This window comes from Anabrus simplex, chromosome 8 (genome assembly GCF_040414725.1).
Source record: "Anabrus simplex isolate iqAnaSimp1 chromosome 8, ASM4041472v1, whole genome shotgun sequence".
Lineage (NCBI taxonomy): Eukaryota > Metazoa > Arthropoda > Insecta > Orthoptera > Tettigoniidae > Anabrus > Anabrus simplex.
This window is the reverse complement of record NC_090272.1, coordinates 44,346,377-44,371,369: the sequence shown is the minus strand read 5'-3', so window position 1 is coordinate 44,371,369 and position 24,993 is coordinate 44,346,377. Positions and strand designations below refer to the sequence as shown.

The window sequence follows — 24,993 nt, the reverse complement described above, 5'->3', positions numbered from 1 at the left end:
CCTCATCACTATTCCCTAGTTCCCTCTCCTCTTCCCCCTACTCCTGCCTTAGCTCCGTCCCTGCTTCCACACACACTCCATCTTTCATTTCCTCTCCATACTCAAGCTTCACGGCACGCAGAACAAGGTGAGCCTCATATCATAGAAAGTCCTTCTTTACTTTCTTTCCCCCTTTGTTTTTCTTGCTTTTTTATGTCTTTTTGCATACTTAATTAGGCCTTCTTTCCTTAGGCTTCACTCTCCGCATCGGACTGAGAAACCTTGGTCCTATACAATATCAAAAGGACCTTCATGTATACATATTTCCACCTCTTGATGTGCCGTAACAACAAAAACTCAGAAGGCTCTACTAAACAACAACACTATACAGTTTCTTCTCTCCTTTGAGATGTAATTTACAGCAAGACAATCATCAAGATTTTAAGATGTCATTCAATTTCTTAACTTACACTTAATCAAAAACTCTGCATTAGAATGAGTGACTTTAATCTTCACTTCAAGACTAATGAAGAATATTACGTTGTTAACAACTATAAGTTTCATGGTTTTAACTTTGTTGCCTATTTTATATCTATAACTTTCTTTTAAGTGGAATACTCAATATATGTTCTTGTACCTGTGTGTATATTGTCGTATTAATTTGTTTTCTTGCTCGCTTTATCAGATTGGCTGATGATGACACTAAGAATGTGTCGAAACCAGTACCGTAAATATGTTGCGACATAGTTTTGCACAACAGAATTGTACTGTATTGAAAAGGTGGAACCTTTAAACATAACATATTTCATTGTGGTGTTATAAAAAAGAGTTAAGAAGTGATTTTCATGATGTTCTACAATTTGTGTTTTGTTGAAAACAATGTTTTGTTTCTCGTGAAAAAATGGGATTTACAAGGTTTTGGCATGGCAGTCTTCATTTATCCAAATTATATACTGTGAAGGCCTTTTTCTTTAATAAGGTTACTGAAGTGAAAAAATAAAAATAAAAAATACAAGGGTTAGATTAATCTCAAAATATGCTTTCTCATTTTAAGGTTGATTTCTCCTACTGCAAACTATAATACACCCAAAAAAGCAAAGGCTTTTTAAGGGCTAACTTTTACAGATTGATATGTACTGTCACAAACCTTTTTTAAAACTTTTTTGTTCAACAATTCTTCCACATATACTTGGAATCTGTTATTGATGGTTTAGGCAACGTGAGCCAAGCAAGTGCTGAATGGCCGTTTTTCGTTGGACGTCTGTAACTAAAAATTGCCATTGCTCAGCTACCTTTGGCTACTGATTAATATTTCAAACACCTCAATCTTCCTCGGTAAATACTTTATATGGTGGTGAAACTGTTTATTGGTGGCTGGTGTGTGCCTGATGGCCATGATCATTAAGACGTTGAAGTCTAAATAGTCTGACACTGTGGTTAGCTGGTTCGAGTCCCGTTGGTCGAAAAAATGTTCACCATCAGAATGTTGACCGGCAGGGTAGGGGAGGTGGTGGTATAAAATTTCTAATCACTTGATTGCATGCCAAAAGCCTGATTAAATTCCAAACTTCTCCACAGTGCGCATTGAGTGAGGGCTTATGACGCTGTTAAGGGTGATTCGTCTGTCAGATGGGAACAGTAAGCCTTGAGCAGGCCGCTTGGTGCTCCTTAACAGGAGTAGGCTATGTGCCGGCATCGGGTTTCACTCTCTCCCTTCCTACCAACAAATATCATGTCGATTAATTTCGTTACATTAACTCATCTGATGAGGTTGACATCAGGAAGGGCATCCGGTCATAAAAACCCGCCTCAACAGATTCATCTCGCCTCGTACCCGACCCCGTAGAAAAACGGGACAGCGATTTGACAAATATTGGTGGCTGGTGTGTGTACTAATTATCAATTATTTTGTTTTCTCTTAGGTCGAACATGAAGTTTTGTGGGCACAATCCAGTGCTCTTACTGTTCAGTTAGAAGATTGCGTAGACCTCCGCTACCCAGAATACAGTTCCAAGTTTTCTGTCGTTGTAGGCGAAGGAGAAGGTCATTTGTCCAGTGTTCTAGATTCCATGGATGAATTATCTTTAAAGTATCAGGTAAGTAATAAGTCATTTCTTTTTATTTTTATTTTATTATTAAAATTGTAATGTTTAAACTTCATTGCCCACTGCCCTGATCTAGTAAATAGAGTAGCTGACCGTTTTTTGGTCAACCATGCGTTCAGTACTTGGAGCTGCTGGTGTTATGGCCATTGACGTTATGTTATGGGATTATCTTTGACTGCCCAATCTCTGTACCATCATAAACAACTGCCGTGGACCCTATGGTGGTCTCTTTATGTGAACTTAATTTTAATCCATATATGAAAGGCTTTCTGACACTGGTGTTTATATAGAAGATGAAAAAGGTCCATATACTAGAGGAGATTTCTATACAGCTCTCTCTAAATTTAACATTTAAGTTTTTCAGTCTATCAAAACACAAAATAAACCCCCACTTCGAAGCGGAATCATTGTACTTCTCTGATGAATTACGTTGGGGGGTCTTGTATACAAGATTTATATTTTTCATTTTCTTTGTCCCAAAAAAGCCAAGGGAGGTCTAATATGCGAGGGGGTCTGGTACACAAGTAAATACAGTAATTTTGTGATTTAGAAAATCCCTGGGTTTGTAAACGCAAAAGTAGCGTACTTTTAATTCTTAAGATTTAGTCTTATGTTGTTCTTTCGTTATACTTTACGTGTAATTTTATTAATAGTACCCATTCTTGTTGGCTATCTTCTGTATAAAACATAATTCTTTATTTCTTTCCGTATGAGATAAAAGCAAATTGAAGGCTCAATAAACCATACTAAAATAAGCAGCCCTCTTATGACTCCCAGGATGTAAAGAATCATTTTTAATGGTCACCAGAGTAAATGTATCCTTTCTATATACTTTTTAAGAGAATTTACTGGGTTCCCTCTTCACGGTCACATACAAGAAATTTAAAGCATTATCCTTCTCTTTTTCAACTGTAAATTTGATTTTCTCATCTAATGAATTTAAAAATTGTAAACTATTGTTACTATTTTTATAACGTTTATCTATTATTACAAAAGTATCATCCACGAATCGTGTCCAAAAGTCCAAACCTTGAATATGTCCAGTTATTTTGTGGTGTTCTAAATGGTCTAAATAAATATTGGCCAGGATACCAGAGGTTGGAGCTCCCATTGGTAATCCCTCTTGCCTATAAATAGTGTTGTTGAATGTAACATAATTGTTTTTTGTGACAAACTCCAGAATTTTCATGAATTGTTCAATTTCTAATTTTCCCACTTGACCTTGACTAGTTAAATTCATTCTAATATCTGTTGTTTTACTGGCTGGAATATTTGCATACATATTAGTTAAGTCATATGAACATAAGTAATGATGTGGCAAAAGTTTGAAATTTCCAAACTATTACAAAAATCTACTGAATTCCTTATTGATTTGTTATGAAACTTATAGTTGTTAGAAAGAAATTTGTGTATAAATTTGCAGATTTTCTACGTAGGACTGTTCTTGCAATTAATAATAGATCTGACAGGTATTCCTACTTTATAGATTTTAGGCATCGCTCTAGCCGTAGGTAACTTGGGCTTCATATTTATCATCCTCTGAATTTCGTGTTCATTGAGGATAAACATAATTAGTTATGAGACGTTATGGCTGAGGAAGTCTTAAATTAGACAAAACATGTACCAAAGGATGTATAACATATTTTAACATCGATTGTGTGGACCATTAAACCTAATACTAGTTCTTAACACTACTCGTTTGTCGGAAATCACCCAGACTAAACTGTGCTGCTTATCTTTGGATCTTTTCCAGTTCTCTTATCAAGTAATCGTGGTGTGGGTCCCATACACTGGAACCATGTCTTGATGTGGGTTCTGTACACTGGAACCATACTCTAATTGGAATTTTACTAGTGACTTATATGCCCTCTCCTTTACGTCCTTACTACAACGCTTAAGTACCCTCAAAACCGTGTGAAGAGACCTGTAACCTTGCTTTACAACCCTGTTAATGTGATTACCTAGGTATTTAATCGTGATCCCCATGAGGTACTATCACCCCATCAACACAGTAATTAAAACTGAGAGGACTTTTCCTCATGGTGAAACTTACCTGACTTTTCATCTCGTTTACCATCATACCATTATCTGCTGTACATTTCACAACATTGTCTAGGCTTTTGTAATCACTCACAATCCTGTAATTTATTTACTATTCTATACAGTATAACATCATCCGCAAGTACCCTTATCAGTGATTTCAGTTCTTTGCGCGCGTGTGCGTGTGCGTGTGTGTGTGTGTGTGTGAGATTTAGCCTTCCATTCAACCATTATTTTATCTAGTCCAATTACCCTCATTTTTGTCAGCAAACTTCCTTGATCTACCCTTTCAAAAGCCTTGGATAGCTCAGTAGCATTTCAGTCCATTTGATCTCCTATGTGTAAAATGTCTGCTATATCTTGCTGGAATCCTGTAAGTTGAGTTGCACTGGAATAACCTTTCCTAAACCCGAACTGCCTTCTATCAAACCAGTTAGAAATTATGCAAATGTGTCTAATATAATCAGAAATAGTGCTTTCCCATTGTTTACAAACACCACATTAAGCTGACTGGCCTGTAATTATCCGCTTTATGTTTATCACCTTTCCCCTTGTACACTGGGGTGACTATTGCAATGTTCCATTCATTTGGTGTCGCTCCTTCATGCTAACAGTCATCAAATAAGTATTTCAGATTTGGCACTATATCCCAACCCATTGCTTTTAATATATCTTTGGAAATATTATCAACCCCAACTGCTTTTCTACCTTTCAACTTTTGTATCTTTTTGTAAATATCTTTATTATCATAGGTAAATTTCAGTAGTTTGCCAGTATTAGCTGCCTCCTTTCTCTCGACATTATCCTTCATCCAACTACCTTTACTACCAATGAGTGAGTCATTCTGCTTACTGCAAGTTCTCACATACACAATCCTCTTGTTCATTAATGATCCCTGGAATGTCCTTCCTGGAACCTGTTCCTGCCTTAAAGTATCTATACATATCCTTTCATTGCTTCCTAAAAATCGTATGGCTGCCAGTTATGTCCGCCATCATGTTATTCTTAGTACACTTTTATTTTTTGTTGCTAAATTCAATTTCCTAGTAAGTTCCTTCAGTCTCTCCTTACTCCTGCAGCCATTCCTAACAGTTTAAGTCAGGGAAATCTGAATGTGCTGAGCTGGCTAGTAATCCTGCTTTCACAAAGGAACAAAAAGTGGAAATAAAGAATCACATACTGTTCATGGCAAAGATGTTTTATGGAATATCTCATCTAGAACTATGCAAGGTAGTATTTGAATATGCAGAAGTTAAACAAGTACTGGTAAATTCTTAAAATTAGCAGGCATAGATTGACTTTAATTTTTTCTCCATAGAAATCCTGAGTTGAGCCTCAGGATTCCTGAAACTACTAGTATCAGCCGAATCAGCACATTTAACAAACCAGTTAACAAACAATTTAAACAGTTCTTTTCTAACGTAGATGCTGTAATGGAAAAGCACAAATTTGAAGGTATAGAACATTTAATATGGGTGAGACTTGTATCTAAACAGTGCAAAATCCAGGTTGTATCCTGGGACCCAATGGCCAGAAATAAGTTGGGGCTACCACAATTTGGGATCATGGAAAAAGTGTTACAGTTTGCTGTCTAGTTAGTGCTACTGGCAGTTTAAAACTCCAATTTTAATTTCCCAAGGGACAGAACTGACTTGTGTTAGGGAGAGGTAATCCGAAAGGAAGTGTCTATCACTGCAGCAAGAATGTGGGGTCTTTCTTATAAACCCAGACCGTCCAGCAGCGTTTCTACTCTGAGACCCATGCAGCTGTAAGTACGAGTCGTCTCGATGGGAACGCGATCCATTTGTTCAGCAATTTCCTGGTGAAGTGCCACCTTCATGAGCACAGCTTCACATAATTGTAAATAAATTTGAAACTACGGGCTCAGTGCTCAATAAAAAACATGCACGCACATAAACAGTTTTAACAGAGGAAAAGCTAGATGACTTTGATGTGAGTCTTGAACGGTCACCAAATATATCACTCACAAAATTAGCACAAGTAGGGGTATAATAAAAATCTTCCGGGCTATTATGCCGTGGTCCACTCCTCTCGTTTCTACCAAACGTTTCGACTACTGCTGCGGTAGTCATCTTCTGTGGCGTCGTGTCGATACGCTCTCCTGTATCGTGCTGGCGACTGCAAAAGTTGTTTGGGAAGCAGCTGTATTTATATGTACGTGTGTGGCCTCCAATTCGTTCGCGCCGTGTAATCCGACATCTGGTTGGATATCGGAAAGCACGACCTCCGATTGGATCGCGTCGAGCAGTCTGCCGTCTGATTGGATCTCAGAGTGCACGACCTCCGATTGGGTCGTGGCAGGCAATGGATCCTCTGGTTGGTTGACTGTGATGTCCCTGATCTTAGTTAGCTTCGGTCGTACGTTATATAAAGGGGTGTACCAGGACTTGCTGAGTTTCAGTCCTTCCTCCTTTCTATTAAAGTTATCCGGATGTTTGTGTATTTCGATTGCTTCCCTGTAGAGACGTGCGTGAAAATGGGATGTTGTGACCAGTATGTCAGTATCCTCGTAACGGATCTCATGCTTTCCGTCAAGCAGTGCATGCTCCACTACTGCTGATTTGTCGTATTGCCCCAAGCGACAGTTCCTTTTATGCTCCGTCAGGCGAGTATTGACACTTCTGCCAGTCATTCCATGGTGGTGTAAGTAATCCTGTCCATTCAGTCCCAGTCACTCCAGTGCATCGAGTTGCCTGTCGTCAAATGTAATGATAAAAGCCGTTCATCATTAAGGGCCAGTTCTTTACGAGTAAAATGAATACGTTCCCTAAGAAGAGCTTGTTCCGTTCTGTTATAAATTCTGTGTGCCGAAGGGGTTGAAAAAAGTCTCTTCTGTCGTAGAAATTGTGAAATAACACAGGTGTCGCGGCAGCGGAGTAAGAATGTAAGAAAGCACAGTAAATGTGATTTCTTCTTGCGAAGCGTTTCTAATTGACGACTTAAACGATAAATATCCTCCTCGTAGAGGTGGGTCATTAAAGTATGAAGGCTTTCGCGGCCGGTGTCAATATAATAAAAATCTTGCGGGCTATTATGCCGTGGTCCACTCCTCTCGTTTCTACTAAACGTTTCGACTACTGCTGCGGTAGTTATCTTCTGTGGTGTCGTGTCGATACGCTCTTCTGTATCGCGCTGGCGACTGCGAAAGTTGTTTGGGAAGCAGCTGTATTTATATGCAAGTGTGCGGCCTCCAATTGGTTCGCGCCAAGTCCTGGTACACCCCTTTATGTAACGTACGACCGAAGCTAACTAAGATCAGGGACATCACAGTCAACCAACCAGAGGATCCATTGCCTGGCACGACCCAATCGGAGGTCGTGCACTCCGAGATCCAATCAGACGGCAGACTGTTCGACGCGACCCAATCGGAGGTCGTGCTTTCAGATATCCAATCATATGTCGGATTGCACGGCGCGAACCAATTGAAGGCCGCACACTTACATATAAATACAGCTGCTTCCCAAACAACTTTTGCAGTCGCCAGCGCGATACAGGAGAGCGTATCGACACGACGCCACAGAAGATGACTACCGCAGCAGTAGTCGAAATGTTTGGTAGAAACGAGAGGAGTGGACCACGGCATAATAGCCCAGAAGATTTTTATTATATTGACACCGGCCGTGAAAGCCTTCATACTACAAGTAGGGGTTTCCATTTCTTCTGCACACAGAGCTACAAAGCTGTTACACATCAGACCGTACAGGTTTACATGTACCCATTGTTTAAAACCTGCTGATCCAGCCACAAAAATAAGATATTGTGAGTGGTATCTTGCATCATTGAAGGATTGTTTTTTCGACCTGCAGCTTGTGTTCTTTACGGACAAGGCCAATTTCATCTTAACGGTCATGTGAACAGTCCTAACTCTCGCTGTTGGTGTGGAGACAATCCTAATGGTGTTTATGAAGGACGACACTTCCAGCATCTTTTATAAGGTAAGATTTCATATAAGATTGTATACACGCTTAAAGCAGGGCAGCCACGCGCGACGTAAGTTGGGCTGAGGCAGCTGCTGTAGTGCAGAGTACGAATACCGTGTGCTCGGTCTGGGTTTATAACAGAGACCCTGTAGTTGGATAAATGAAGATCTATTTGGCTTAACTATTTCCTGAAATTTGCAAAACAATCAATAGGACCTAATACTTCTTATAATGGACAACTGTACTATTTATACAACATTTGCCCCATACAATTACTGCAAAGAAAACGGAATTGTGATTGCAACAATCCCTCCTCACACATCACACCAACTCCAGCCACTTGATGTCATCTTCTTTAGTGTGTTAAAGGCTGCCTTTAATCGAGAATGTGATGTACATCTGAGACTGCATTCCCATGAAAAAATGACTTGTTATGATCTGGCACCATTATTCAACAAGGCTTTCAAGCAAGTGGTCACAGTTGAGAAAGGTGTCTTGGTATTTTCTCACACTGGCATTTACCCTGTAGATGCAAACAAATTCAGTGTTCAGCTGTGTTTGTTTACTAACGTGTGATCTGTTCATGCAGCTGACTGAACTGCACTGCTGACTGAATAATAGTTTTACTACTGCTTGTCTAATAATACTAAGATTTTACAAAGTTCCTTGCTCAACCAAAAGCTGACAGAAGAGTATAGAATTGGATATGTTGTCAGGGCAGAGACAAAAAATGAGTTTTTGATGATTCAGTATAAAGTTAGTGCTTGCCCAATACATGACCAGAAAGGAAAAATCATTAATGCCAGGGTGCTTCTGACAGGTGAGGGGTAAAGGTTAACTATATACACTCCCTTAGATAAGTCTGTAACATCACCTTTTCCCACAGCTTACATTCCAAAGTGTCCAGATTTGCTTGACAACTGGTACTTAACAGATTTACCGGCCGAGTTGTCTGTGCGGTTAGAGGCGCGCGACTGTGAGCTTGCATCCGGGAGATAGTGGGTTCGAATCCCACTGTCAGCAGCCCTGAAGATGGTTTTCCGTGGTTTCCCATTTTTACACCAGGCAAATGCTGGGGCTGTACCTTAATTAAGGCCGTGGCAGCTTCCTTCCAACTCCTAGGCCTTTCCTATCCCATCGTCACCATAAAACGTTAATGCGACGTAAAGCCACTAGCAAAAAAAAACCTACAGATTTTATAGCAGAATTGTTTCACATAATCTTTTTTGTGACAAGTAAAAATATGAAATGGAAGAACTGTGAACATTAAGATGCATGAAACTCAGAAAAGGATTGGTATTTCTCACGATTCATGAACTTAATTTTTGAAATATTGTACTAAAATGAAGTAAATGTTATAAGTTATTGGTGTCTGTTCTAAAATGACATAACATTTTCCAGGCATCATGGCCCTTAACCCTTATTTTAAGCCCAACGAACATGAAGTACTATAATGCTGTATTCCAGTTTCTCCTTAAAGTGAAGTGGGCTCTGTGGGCCCTTCAGCAGTTACGTTTTTCAGGTAAGTTAATTGTATTCCTTTTTATAAAGTCATTGGTTTAAGTTGAACTATCAAATCAAAAGAATTCTTTTAGTCTATTTTTATAATTAAGTTAAGCTTGGCAGGCAGTAATGTAGGGAAAAAGAATTCTTTTCACTAAATTCAGATTAAAATTTTAATTAATTAGTCAACTAGTCGGTATTATAAAGATATATATACAGGGTGAACTTTAATAAAACCGACAAACTGCAGGGACTGATTCCTAACCGGAAATGAAGGAAAAAATGTCCTACGAACGTGTCCGGAAATGGACGGTGTGCATGCAACGACAACAAATAGCCCCGGAACACAGTACATAGCTGAATCGCATCCACGTCGCAGCAGATGTTCAAAGTGGCCTCCGTGGGCTGCATTGCATGCATTCAGACGTATCATGGATTGCCTCACTCTTTCGCACGTTCCGACCTCTCGCCGAATAGCGTCACAGGCGTCGTGAACACGCTGTTGAAGGGTTTGCACATCAGGAACTGGTTCAGCATACACAACGCTTTTTAGATGTCCCCAGAGGTTAAAATCCAGGGGGTTTAAGTCTGGTGATCTAGGAGGCCATGCAACAGGGCCTCCGCGTCCTATCCAGCGCCTGGGGAAGATGTTGTCGAGGTGTTGGCGAACTGTAATGTGGAAGTGGGGTGATGCTCCATCATGCAGAAACTGCATAACCTGTCTTATAGCCAAAGGCACATTCTCAAGCAATTCAGGCAGAGTATTCTGCAGGAAGTCCATGTACGTTCCTCCATTGAGGCGTTGTGGAATAATAACTGGTCCAGGTATGTGGTCGCCAAGAATCCCTGCCCAAACATTGCTGCTGAACGATACTGGTGAGACGCTTCAACCATTCCCCAGGGATTTTCTGTAGCCCACAGATGACGATTATGCAGATTGACGATGCCATTTCTGGTATAGGTTGCTTCATCGGTAAAGATGATTGACGACAGAAATCCCGTAACTGTAATAGCCTGGTGCAAAAACCATCGACAAAATCCTTCCCGTAGAGGGAAATCCGCTGCTGATAATCCTTGCACTCATTGCAGGTGATAGGGATAATAGTGGTTGTCATGCAGGATTCACATAATCGTAGTCTGGCTTACACCATGTTGGGGGGGCCACTTGTCTGGAGCTTGTACTAGGGTTCATCTCAGTGTCCTGTAGAACCTGTTCCTCCAGATCTGGTGTACGCACAGTCCCCTGCCTCCCTGCACATTCGGCTGTGTGAAAGGACCCATGATCACACAAACGCCCAAAAATGGCTTGAAACGTTGTGTGGGCGGTTGGTGTCTGCGTGGATACTTGTTATGGTATAGCCGTGCTGCCTCTCGACCATTTCCATTGACTTGGCTGTACACAAACACCATAATACCAATATAAATGGTCCGTTATTGGACATTATAAATATTCCAGCTAACTCATTCCTGGTTGCTAGCGTTTTGCCCCCGTGTGCTAAGCTGGGCTCATCAGTTGGTACCTAGCACACCTACCAAGACGCATGGCTAGTGCATACCATGGAGGCCACTGCTTAGGCTAATTGTAGCCACCGGCAGTGCCAATGCACTATGAGAGACTTTGTCTCACTACCAAAAATTGATGCCTGCTTGGCCATCAGATGATATAGATGTTGATTTCCATAGGAAATCAGAAATATTAGTTCCGAATGAGTAAATTTATAATACCAATATAAATGGTCCATTATTGGACATTTATTTATAATATTTATAATGCAAACGCCCAAAAATGGCTTTAAACGTTTTGTGGTGCAGTTGGTGTCTGCGTGGGTACTTGTTTTGGTATAGCCGTGCTGCCTCTCGACCATTTCCATTGGCTTGGCCGTACACAAACACCATAATACCAATGAATATTTATTTATAATATTTATAATCTCCAATAACGGACCATTTATATTGGTATTATAAATTTACTCATTCGGAACAAATATTTCTGATTTCCTATGGAAATCAACATCTATATCACAAACACCATCTCGGCTTGTTCCTGACGTGAATACCGGACCATTCTGCTTCCGACAGTACGCTGTGTGCAACAGAAGAAACGCACTGCAAGTAGTCAGAGAAAATTTCGTCAATGCTGTCTTCCGTCGCAATGATGCATTTCCGGACACATGTTCATAGGACATTTTTCCCTCCATTTCCAGTCAAGAATAAGTCCCTGCAGTTTGTCGGTTTTATTAAAGTTCACTCTGTATACAGTAGAAGTCCGCTATAGCGAGTACGGTATATAACAAGAACCCCATTATAACGACAGTTTTTGTCTGTCCCTTCAAAATTCCTGTGTTAAACTGTGTATTATCCTTCGGTTACAGTGAGAGCCCTATCACTGACGCATCCGTTATTAAGAGTGATTATGCGTGCACGATTTTTTCCGTTACCCATGTTTATGCATTCCAGCGATTATTTTACATGCAATCGATCACCCTTGAAATAATTTCCTCGCTATGTCCACTAGCGAGCTCTCTCGTCAATATTCAAAGGCGATGTTGGATTCTATTAGTAATTTTATTAGTAAGTCCATTATCTGTTCCGTAAAGAAAATTTGAAATGAAAGAGAACGTGTTTTAGTAATAAATGTGTAAATAACTTGTGCGATAACAGTTGTTAACTCATTAAAAACAAAAGCTGAATAAACGATTGCTTAATTTTAATGCTAAATACTGAAGTTAAGTAAGAATGGATACACCTCAAGATATGGCAGAATGCATCATTGATATCAGAGGTTAGTTTATATTTTCTCACGTCTGATTAAATTTCGGAAAGGCTAATATCACGTAAATTTATGGCGCTTGAAGTATGTTTTCATCATAGATATAGTACGGTTAAATTAGGTTAGGTGATGCTGTTTGAATAAGAAAACTGAAAAGTTGGCCACAAAATGCAATTGATTAAGGTATGGTATAATTTTCTTGCTATGTGCATTTGTGAGCTCTCTCGTCGACATTCGAAGGCGATGTTGGAGTCAATTAGTAATATCCGTCAACTGCTTTTCTCTAAAGTAAATTCAAAATGAAAGAGGAAAACACGTCTTCATAATAAATTTGTAAATAACATGGCCAATAGGACTTGTTAACTCGAAAGGCTGAAGTAAACGATTTCTTAACTTTAATGTTATATACTGAAATTAAGGAAGAATGTGATACACCTCAAGATATGGCAGAAAACATCACCATACCTGCCAACTTTCCCGATTTAGGCGGGAGACTCCCGATTTTCGACAGTTTTTCCCGCCTCCCGATTATTCTATTATTTCTCCCGAATTTAGCTTATTTTTTGGTGAACTTCAAACATTTATTTTCAAATCCCGCCGTTTCAGCTTTTTTACGCCAGTGGCCGGAAGTCCTTCACTCATTGGCCACTTTCAAACGAAACATCGACGTTTATGAATGCGAGAAATGTTCGCGAATGTACGATGTTTATTGAAACCTTTATATCGCGACGCGTGTATCGATTGTCAATCTCTCGTTCTCGCGTTCTATGTTGGTGTTTGTTAACATCAGTCTAGTCGATTCCATTCTCTTTGGTCGATTCTAGAGACTCGTCGCTAGATATTGAGTTTCTTAGTAATTTAGTGACAGAATTTCAATAACTACTATAACTACTAGTGACTTTTCTAGAGACTTTACGAGCCATTTGGAGACAATTGAGACTCATTTTTATTTATCTCAATATAAACAAAACAAGAGTTTTGTCCGTACATTGCTCGGAATTTAAAAAGAATTATATTTGTGTACCGGTCGCGACCATCCATAGTAACAAGGGGATATGCACATTTTAATTTTCCGTAATTTGTCTGTCTGTCTGTCTGTCTGTCTGTACGTACGTGCGTACGCACGCTCATCACGAGAAAACGGCTGAAGAGAATTTAATGAAATTCGGTATATAACGTCGGGGAAAAAGTCGCTACAATCTAGGCCATAAATAATTTTATTCACGCTGAGTGAAATGGTAGTTTAGGGGAAGGCCTAAAATTTAATTCTCAAATATTTATGTTATTATTGGCCCTATCGATAAATACTAGATAACTAAAATTATATATTATAAAATTTCTTATCATTTACGTCTTATACATTTTTACCGTACCGGCTATGATGATGGAGATATTCATGGATTCGGATTTTTTTGCTAAGTCCATATCAGCGCCGGGGAACGTGAAAATGGGTGAACAGAATTTTATGTAAAGTCGCTGAATAAGGAACTACAGTCTACGCTATAAATAATTTTATTCACTCCGCTCAAAATGGTAGTTTAGGGGAAGGTGCCAAAAATTTAATTTTTAATTACCTATCTTACTGGTCATATTGAAAAGTACTACATACCGGTAACAAAAGTTACAGAGAATACAATTTCCGATTATTTATGTGTTATTAAGTTTTACCATACCGACTACAATAATATTGGTGGTGATGGTGATTAAATTGTGAAGATAATTATAAGAATGAGAAAAAAGTAATGAAAGAACAATTGCTTAAACAACACAAGAGATTGTCATGAAAGAAAGGAGTATTCACTTGACATTAGATGCTCTCAATCACAGATTTGGAAGAAAACTAAGTGTGAAGGCCTCCAATATAGAAAGCTCATAAAATTGATCAGTAATAACATTACATTGACCATTGTTTGTTGTGATGTGCTTTGTGTATTCTGCTGCCATTTATCTCCGATAGATACGATTACTGCTGCGTATTGAGTATAAGAGCCTGCCTGAATATTTGTGGGAAGTAGCTGGGGAGTGGGGAGTTAGATCTCTCTCCTTTAGCATGCCATTCCTCTGGTTCATAAATTTTGTGATACTACTGGTACGTAACACACTGAATCAGCATAGTATTCCAGCTAGTGAGTCCCTACTCTGAGGCAGTGATTGGAATGAGCAGTGTGCACACTTAAACAGAATAATTACACAGGAGTATTCGCGGCTGTCTGCAGCCTGGTCATTCTAGCTCTGATACTTTTGAACTGTTAGATCGACACCGTAGTACATTTCGCTAAAAGTGAGAAAATGTGCTGTTTCCATTTTATCGAATATTTCATATGACAACATTGCTTTTTATCGCAACATTCATACTGGCGTCATTGTAATGACCTATGTGGACTTTAGTTGGGAAAACTATAAGGACAGTCTTTCTGAGAATTCCGTAGCGAAGCATGGGTTCATCAGCTAGTTATTTGATCCAAATTGCATTGTGCTTTGCATAATCGCACGGGCACTTGGTGCAATATATTAATCTATGCATTTGCTAAGTAGCCTAATGGCATCTAAGTGCATGACTGATTCACACATGCGTTCATACTATTTTCAGCAGGCTTATCAGGGACCGATCATCTCACTCACATACTTTCCTTGAGGGAATAGAGATGTGTAATTTTTAGCCTTGTAGCCTCGTATAGCTACAATCGGGCTTTGAGATAATAAGTATTATAAATATATTGTAGTACTGTATTGTGCAAGACATGTAGAATAAGCAGTTTTGATCAATTGTATCTCCTGATTTCTCCTGATTTTTCCTGATTTTCATATCAAAATCTCCTGATTTTTGGTTTTGTAACGTTGGCAGGTATGCATCACCGATTTCAGAGGATAGTTTATATTTTCTTGCACCTAGTTAAATTTTGGAAATCTATTCCCATGTAAATTTTTAGCGAGGAGGTTATCATTTCTCTACATGTGTTTGAAATGTTTTTGTGATACATATAAGGTTAGGTTAGATGACGCTGTTTGAAGAAGAAAACTGAAGTGTTTGCCACAGAAGCCTTTGGATTGATACTATAAATTTTTTCAGAATTAAATTAAACATACACTTTCACGTAGTATTGGATTTGGAAAAATAACAAACAAGTAAGCTGTGGTGTGGGTATCATCCACAAAAATTTAAGTTTCAAACAAACTGTACCGTTTCGTACCTATTTTAATGTGTACAGGGTTTTTCCTGAATTTAAAAAAAATCTGATGCAACGACAATCCGCTATAGTGAGTACATTTTTCACCATTACAAATTCTCGCTATAACAGACTTCTATTAATTTCAATTTGCCATTCTTGTTTTCTCAATCATAAAGAAATTTTGAAATTCAATAGCAGGAGGCAAAATATTCTTTACTTTATTTGTAAGCTTCTGCTTACAGTTAAGCCCTGAGTCAAGGTCTAAGCTTTCCTTGAAAGTAGTTGATAATACATAACAGTAATGAATGTTTCTACATGTTTAATGTAATATATGCATAGTTATAAAGGGAAAAAGTGCCATTTGGATTCTGCAAGTGAATTAAAAAACATTGTTTATCACAAGTGCATAGCATAGCAACCTCTAAGAAACAAGAAGTAAACCTATGAAAATTTCAGATATTAAATGTGTTGCATATAATGCAGATCAAGAAAAAGAAAGAAAGAATGTTGCTTGCTTGCTTGCTTGCTTGCTTGCTTGCTTGCAGCCATGATACGAGTAATGATGCCGCTGGCTTCTTAACACGTTCCAGTCTAACTGCAAGCATAGCCCGTAGTAAGGTTTGACAATTCACTAATAATCAAGAACCAGCTATGCACGCATTCTGGTGGATACATCATGTTTCTTCATAATTTAGTTATGAGAGCATCTCAACAGATGGCAGTAATATCCGTCTGCCAGAGAATTTACAATATTTTTGACGAGTGTGCGTTAGTAGATGTTGTCACGCAATGTGCTCTAAAACATGGCTTCTCGTGGCAAACAAATGATTCATGAAAGTGATATTTTAGATATTTTATGTAATCCTAATCCCTCATATCTAGAAAAAACTTAACTAATATGTAGACATTCATACATATTCACGCAAATATGAAGTGCGTGGGAACCTGTGGTAAGCTGTAAAACAAATTCCAATCATAATGAAATATAAGTTGTTTCAAATGTATATTTGGATGTCAATAATATTTCTATTTGTGCATGAAGTTATAATTCCATACCTTCAATATTATCATTGCTCTGTGTATCTTCACTAACACCGCCTTCCGAGCCACTATCGTCACATAAAAATTTATATACATAATTTAATAAGAGCTCCCATTTACATTATTGTTCTTGTTTTGAAATTTCAGTGCACATTTTACATTATCAAAATAGGGTAAATCTATGTATTAAGAGTCTACTAAAAAACAGGCTTGGGCCGATGACCTTAGATGTTAGGCCCCTTTAAGCAACAAGCATCATCAAAAACAGCTTTGGCAAAACCGTCTGTCCATTCTACTGGACCGATATGCTGCATTTTTGTTTTATTCTCTCCAGAATTTCCTGCCTGTGAATCATGAGATAGATATCCCAAGTTCAGCCAACTTTTGAGTAATCATCATCATCATCATCATCATCATCATCTTAAACCATCTCCAGTTTCCCGGGTGTGGTATATGAGCCTCCTCCATCTCATCCTGTCCTTGTACCATTCTTCCTCCACCAACTTGTCCCAATCATCACCTCTCAGCAGTACATCGCTGTTAACTAAATCTATCCATTTCCTTCGTGGCCTTCCCACGGGTCGTCTTCCTTCTACCTTTCTGTCAAATTCCTTCCTTGCAGTTCTGTTTACTGGCATCCTCTTCATGTGACCAAACCACTTCAGTCTTGATATCTGAATCTTATTAAGGAGAGAATCATCTATTCCTACTTCTTCTCTAATTTTCTCATTCCTAATCTTGTCTTTCCTGGTTTTCTGGATCATAGTGCGTAGGAATTTCATTTCAGCTGCCTGAAGTTTGGAATTATCTCTATTGGTCAGTGTTGTGGTTTCGAGACTGTATGTAAGAATTGGTGTATAATAGGACTTGTACAATGTCATTTTTGTTTTCATGGGTATTTGCTCATCCCACAGCAGGTGTCTTACCTGGTGGTAAAATTGTGTTGCCTTATTGATTTTGAGTAATCATAAAATCAAATCATTAAACGATCACTCCAGTAATTGCAGGCAAAGGCTTACCCTAACCCACAATACATTCTGTACTTAGCACGTTGCTAAGCGACTAACACTTTCATTATTATCCTTAGTAATGTCATTGCATGCAGCCATGTTTGATTACTACCTGGGAATGTACGCTTCCTCTGATCACTGAAGAATACTAATTCCTGCTAGATACTCTTTGATTCTTTAAACTCTCCCAGTTTCCAAATATATTCAACAGATGGCAAAGCATTCCTAATAACTTACATGCTGCTAAAAGGAAAAGGTCTACGTACAAACAGACCCCATCATGACATACGCCTTAGACATTATCTGGGAACACCTATCGAAGGATAACCTAGCTACACTAGAAAGAGCGAAGGCCATGTATCTTTAAAAAGTTCTCTGCCTAGCAAGAAACGTGACTAACGTATGAGCTCACAAGACAACCGTTTTATATAGAAGATGTCCAGATAAAAATACCATTTCCATCTACAACACTATACCAAGCTTTACATCAAGAACTGCAGGATTAAAAAAAGCAAGTGCACTAGAGTCCCGTTAATCCGGAAGTCCGGGTAATCCGAACTGAAATATTAATTTTTTTTTTTTTAATTCTCCTTATTGAAATGAAAAAACATATTATAGAATGAAGATTTACTTGCATTTTATTAGTCATATTTTACTAGAATAACTTAATGTAAACATATAAACTTAATGTACACATCATAAACCATCAATCACTGGTCGTTTATCTTTACAAAGTCCGTTAGTTTCTTTTGCCGTAGTGATTGGAACCTACCCGAAGATGCAGTGTTAAACCAGCGTCTCATAAACATCACATCAGTGGGCGTAGCAGTGGAGTGTTGCTCGACGTAGTGTACGGCAAGTTCTAAGGCTGCCTCGGCATCTGAATGTGACACTAGTTGTTCATTGTGATCTTTGTCGTCACTCTGTTCCTCATCAACTCCAGATTCATTCTGCACCATATCTACAATTTCTTGATCTGTTTGTAATTTATGACAGTCAGCTTCCATCCACTCGCTAATGTCATTTTCATTGTCGTTTTCTCCTCTACGGGTACTTAACTTACTGTAATTTTATACAGTATTTTATTAATGTAACTGCTAAAGAATGGACTTTTCAAATTACAGTATCTACTGTATTGTAGAAACTACTGTATTTTCCTCAGACTGTTGAGGCGCTGGCTGTCTGACCCCAACTTGACAGGTTCGATCCTGCCTCAGTCCTGTGGTATTTGAAGGTGCTCAAATACGTCAGCCTCGTGTAAGTAGATTTACTGGCATGTAAAAAATCTCCTGCGGGAGAAAATCCCAGCACTTAGGCGTCTCCGGAAACCGTAAAAGTAGTTAGCGGGACGAAAATACAATAACATTATTATTAGAAAATATGTTCCGGTTAATCCAAAATTTTCGTAATCCGAACAGACTCCGGTCCCAGTTAGTTTGGATTAGCGAGACTACTGTATATGGATAGATTTTTACCAAGCAGACGATATGATGTCAGAATGGATTGATTCTGACTAAGAACTGTTGGCATACCGCAATGTGCTTCTTATTAAATGTTCATAAAATCATTGAAAAGGGCGGGCAAAACAACATGATTACGACAGGCATATCAAGAAGAGCTATCTGACCTATTTATAATGAATGCTGCAGAGCAGCACAGGTCCTCTAGTATAATAGTATTTTAGAAGCCTATACTTACTTAGTAATCCATCAGACTTCTTTTTCATTCGCGAAACATGGTATAATCGTACGATATAAACTCCATCATGATCCGTATTGACAAACATTCACATTAATAAGAAATTTAAATGGAAGTCCACCTGTTCAATATCATTCATTATGATTGTATAAGTGATTTGACATCATATTGAATAGGTGGGCCTTCATTTTAATTTCTTATTAATGTAAACATGGTATAATACATAAACAATTTTAAAATTGCAAGTGATATCTGACGTGAAACAAAAACAACATTTTTCATTGCTAGATGCTCAAACAAGCATAAAGAAAAAGAATCTTGCAAATATCTCTTATAGGTACTATGATAATTTTTTTTAAATCCTTAAAAATGCCCAGTCCAGCACGTTTGTTAGGGATGTTCAGACCCAGATTGGAATGGGTTAAGGCTGGTTTATATTAAGCTAGTTCCCTATTAGGGGTAGGCACTGTGCGTTGTAGCTAGTCCATTTGCCACGCACCTGAAGATGGTTTTCCGTGGTTTCCCATTTTCACACCAGGCAAATGCTGGGGATGTACCTTAACCCATAGAGAGCCAGACAACGATATAGCATTGTTTCGTATCTACGCGTAAAGTGCCAACCACGATATATCGTTGTTTGGATAGCGCGCAATTCTATACGAGTTTGTACAACTTGGGCCGTTAGATTGCAACATTTTATGTGTCCAGTCCATAGAGAATTGTCATTAGATTTTAACTACGTCGCTAGATAGTGCGTAAATTCATTCGTTATCATGCACTGAATTTCCAAAGTCTTTGTTCATCTACGACGTATGATCTCCATGCCGCGTGTGTAAAATGGCGACTAGCGGGAGAAGTTATTTTGTTAACGATGACGAACTGGCTGTATATCTTAATAATTTTTAGTAAAGAAGGGGATGATGAAGGCTCAGATAAGGAATTCACTCCCCCAACAAGTGAGGAAGGGGGAAGTGAAAGTGTTATTTGGAGTGATAACGGCGAGTTTTCTGTAAACACTCAACCACATGCTCATTGTCCAAGTGTAAACATCGAAAGTGGTAATGATCGTCTGAGTGACATTACTGATGATGATGGCTGTAACAATACCAACAGCAAAAATTTCATGTTTTCCGTGAAATTCAATTAGGTCAAGATGCAAAATACCAACCCTCACGTGATTTCGTCAGACGCAAACCTATAGCATATTTTTATTTTATTTTTCACGGCTCAGTTATGGAACCTCGTAACTACAGAGACAAACCGATATGAGAAATCATGTCTTGTCACCACATGCCAGACCACAGCAATGGCGCCCGGTTACATTGATTGAAATGAAGGCTTTCATTCCTGTTTTGTTGGAAATGGGTATAGCTAGAAGACCGAGCATATTTTCTTATTGGATAAAAAATACTCCCGTTATATTCCATAGTTTGGAAATATGTTCTCAAGTAACAGATTTCAATTGATCTTAAGATTCTTTCATCTTGTGAACAATGATAATCTATCAACATCTGGTTATCCAGACTACAACCCATGTGCCAGGTTCGATCCCATTGTTGGCCATGCCAATTGTATATTACGATACCACTGTACATAACTCTTAAAATACTCAAGATAAAAATGTGAATCTTTACATGTTTGTTCATCTGAAATAGGACATTGCAAAATAGTCATCAATATATATTGTTGAGTTAAATTTTCTGTTTTTTCTGTTTTGTTTCTGATTTTTAAATTTTGGTGTTTGAAAATTGTTTGGAAAATATTTTTTTTCAAAATACCCAAGGGCATTTTAGTGTTTTAATTTAGTTCAGCAGTAAGAGTGTATTGTTGTTAACATTCAATAAAAATTTCAAGTCATAGTTATAACATTTGTGAACTATTTAGTCCAGAGAGTGAGAACCTGCAAAATTCTCTAAATCTGTCTGGCACTCTTGGCATACTGTGAGCACCCGGGCCTGGCACTAAGAGGGTTAATTAAGGCCATGGCCGCTTCCTTCCCATTCCTAGGCCTTTCCCGTCCCATCGTCGCCATAAAACCTATCTGTGTCGCTGCGACGTAAAGCAAAATAGAAAAGAAGAAAAACAGCATTTACCACACTATCTTAAGAAAAGGAGAGCAGCTGTATAAACACAAAGGGCATAGCATCAATGAAACAGTGAATGTGGAGCCATTGATGTGCCATGGGGCCTGTTCCACGAACTCTGCAACTTTTCAACTTTGCAAAGTGCAAAGTCTTTCTGTTTCACCGTGATCTAGGTGTTACTTTTCAGTTTCTTTGCAAAGTGAAGAGTCTTTGTGGATGAGTGATCCGATCAAGTTTATTCCACGGGCAAACTGTATAATACTCCATGATTTTAATGCTTTATTTTTTGCTGCGAACTTGACAGTATAATTGTGGTACCGGTAGTTTTAAAGTTTTGATCATGGGAAAGAAAGCTTTGCTAGAAGTTGTCAGGGAGAAACGGGACATCCTTTTTGCTCCAACTAGCTTCTCCTGCCATAATTCCAGAGCCGTATTTAGCCTGGGACCAAGGTGGCAAAGCTCTAATAGTTTGAAAACAAGTTTTTTGAATGCACACACTTTCGTAGTATATTTAAGCCGAAGCTCCCAATATAACGGAATTTCCATTCCATGTATGCGAAAGCTGTCTGTTGTAATATTATAAATACCACCACAATGTTGTAACACAGCCCCCTTGGTTCTGCATACGGGTATCAAGATGACTTCTGACTGCAACTTATTCAAACGGGCGGCGAATCAACGCCACCTAAAGACAACCGCATACTCCTTGTAAACGTTTTGGAGGGACATCCCAATTGGCAACAACTGGCTTCAATGATTGGAAGCATGGAAATGAGCGGTTAATAAGAATTTAAACTCTCATTGTGATTACATGTTAATGTTTAAGATAGGGGTAGCCAGTTGTGCAGAGTTGACAAGCGTATGCTCTCTGTGTTGAATTATTATTATTGTGATTGTTATTTAATGGTATTAATGTTTGATATTTTACCTTTACCTTGGAGGCATTCTACTGTATTAGTTTATTCGTTATATAAAAATAATAGTAATTGCAATTTTGTCGTACCAAGTTAAAGGAACGGGGTGCAAAATTATTTTGGCCGGGCTGAGTGGCTCAGACGGTTAAGGCGCTGGCCTTCTGACCCCAACTTGGCAGGTTCGATCCTGGCTCAGTCCGGTGGTATTTCAAGGTGGTCAAATACGTCAGCCTCGTGTCGGTAGATTTACTGGCACGTAAAAGAACTCCTGCGGGACTAAATTCCGGCACCTCGGCGTCTCCGAAAACCGTTAAAGCGTAGTTAGTGGGACGTAAAGCAAATAACATTATTATTAAAATTATTTGGGCCCAGAGGTGTTGCTGTAAGCAAGGCTGAATTTAACTACTGCATCAGGGCACAGACCATTTGTCCATAATGCTCTCCATCTGCTTTTTACACTGGGCTGGTATGCAACAGAACGTGCAGCACAGTGAAAATATTGTGGTGGGGGTTGCACAGTGGGATAGCGAACAGCTGCCTTCATATCCACTATCCTGCCTCAAACACTTAGGGCTAGTACTGCAGCTAATACTATCCCAGGTGTTTACATACAGATAGTCGCTATCTTTGTCATTAGAAAGATAGCCACTACCCCAGGCAGTAGTCTAATATAAAACTGTGCGAATCTAGCCACTGCATGGGGGAGTATCAATATGAAAAGTCACACCCTTGTGGTTTGGATTTCTTTATAAACTTGAGGTCCCGTGGTGATGATTATGGTAACAAAACGATAATCTTGCTTACTTGTTATTTATGAATAACCAAATTTGCCAAATTTATCCAATGCACCAAAAAGAAAAAATTAAAAACTTAACAATGCCGAGTGATTGGTTAACAGGAGCGTTTTAAAACCCTTCTAACATTCAGCAACTCTGTAGAATTACGACTAATTCAGTGCGTATACTATGGCACATGTTTTAATTAAATATAGCTGTAAGAGTGCTTAAAATGAACTTTGAACTAAAAGAAACACAAAAAGAAATTCTTTATTTAATTCATTGCTTTGTTTTTAACTAACTTTGCACTCTTAATTCTTATAAATTGCATGTTTGTTTCATCTCGAGTTTGACAAACATTTTCTTTGCTTAATTATCTTCCTAGACTTAGAGACTGAACGAGTGAGTTGCAGCTCTGAGGCTGTTTTCTCAAGGAAAATTAATCTACTGAAGTTCCTACGTTTCTGGCTACTACACTCTGTGGGCAGTGTCCATACTTACCTTATGGGTCAAGTCCTTCACTCATTGAGTCTAGAACTTGAACGGGGCATAGAGAAAGCCAAGGATCTAGACACATTAGTCGAAGGTAAGATGTTGCAGCATTATTATTATTTTTATCTCAGTACAGTACATATAGCACGTCATGGTTTCTCTTTCTACTAAGTGACATAAATATGTCTTCTGGCTGGGAATCATCTGAAACTTTTATGGTAGTTAGCGTCACAAAATGTTTGGCGGAAGTGTAACTAACTTCAGCAACTGTGCAGGCTGTGATGTAAGGTATGGGTGGATGGCCAGACATTGTTACCTAACAACCAGGCTGTCTTATGGCTGGTGGTCATTTGAAATTAGCAACCGTTGATGGATGGCCATGACCGAGAGACATATTTATGATCACTTGATTTATTAGATTGGGGAGCAAGCCATTAGCCTCGGTAATGTTCAGTTTTTCTTCCCGGTTAGCAGCGAGATTGCGGACTAACACAGTGAGCCTATTTGTGCTTGTATTTCACATTCCATTTAGAAGTGGTTTCTTTTTTATAATTTATGATATAGCTTATAGAGTCAGGAGTGTTTGGCTCTCCTGGTGCAGGTCTTTCTGTTTTACGCCCATGGGCGACCTGTACATCTGGGTGTGAAATGATTTTATAAGGAGAGGGTGAAACCAGATGTCACCACATGGCCTGCTCCTGTCAAATAACGCCAAAGGGTCTACTCAAGGCTTAACATCCCCATTTGATGGACGAATCACCATCAATGCCATATGACCTCATTCCGTATGAACACTATGGGGAGGTTTGGAATTGAATCCAGACTTTTGGTATGCAATCCAGTGATTAGAAATTGTATACTATCATAACTCTCCTATCCTACCAATCAACATTCGGATGGTGAAATCTTTTTCGACCAGTGGGGCTCAAACCGGCTAACCACGTCGTCGGACCATATAGACTTGACGCCTTAACAATCATGGCCACCACGGGGACAGTGTCATACATAATTGAGCTTCCTCATATTATTCATTGGATAAAAGTTGTCATCTGTCACTACATCCTGAATTAGATTTTGTTTTATGCATTTGAATGTCTATCTTGGACCAAGCAAAGGTAGGATAGGTTATCTAAATTTCAATTGTGCATAAAGAGATGTATTATTTAAATTTTAATGTGTGAGTGAGTGAGTGAGTGAGTGAGTGAGTGAGTGAGTGAAAGGAATTATATGAGCACATGAATGAGAGTATAATAGTCAGCTGGTTGATTGTGAGAATAAATGATCAGTGAGAAGTTATATAATATTCTACACATTATTTATTGCCACCTCATCTCACTGACCTGTCATTGTGTTCATCCTGTTATGTGTTCTCTTTCATATTGTTACCTCTTTATACAGGGTGCTCCCAAACATGCGGGAAGTAATAAGGGAGTGGATAGTGCACCCCAAAGAAACTCAAAAAATCTCTAT

The 24,993-nt window shown here is 38.7% G+C and overlaps 1 protein-coding gene across 1 annotated transcript in view; it reads left to right on the top strand.

Annotated features, from left to right (window-relative positions):
- Grip128 (gamma-tubulin complex component 5) overlaps nucleotides 1–24,993 on the top strand; it is a 334,747-nt gene that overhangs the window by 283,583 nt on the left and 26,171 nt on the right. The window contains exons 12-14 of the mRNA XM_067152174.2: nucleotides 1,902–2,075; nucleotides 9,467–9,587; nucleotides 23,417–23,617. Of these exons, the coding sequence (XP_067008275.2) occupies nucleotides 1,902–2,075; nucleotides 9,467–9,587; nucleotides 23,417–23,617 (496 nt within the window). The remainder of the gene's footprint in view (nucleotides 1–1,901; nucleotides 2,076–9,466; nucleotides 9,588–23,416; nucleotides 23,618–24,993) is intronic.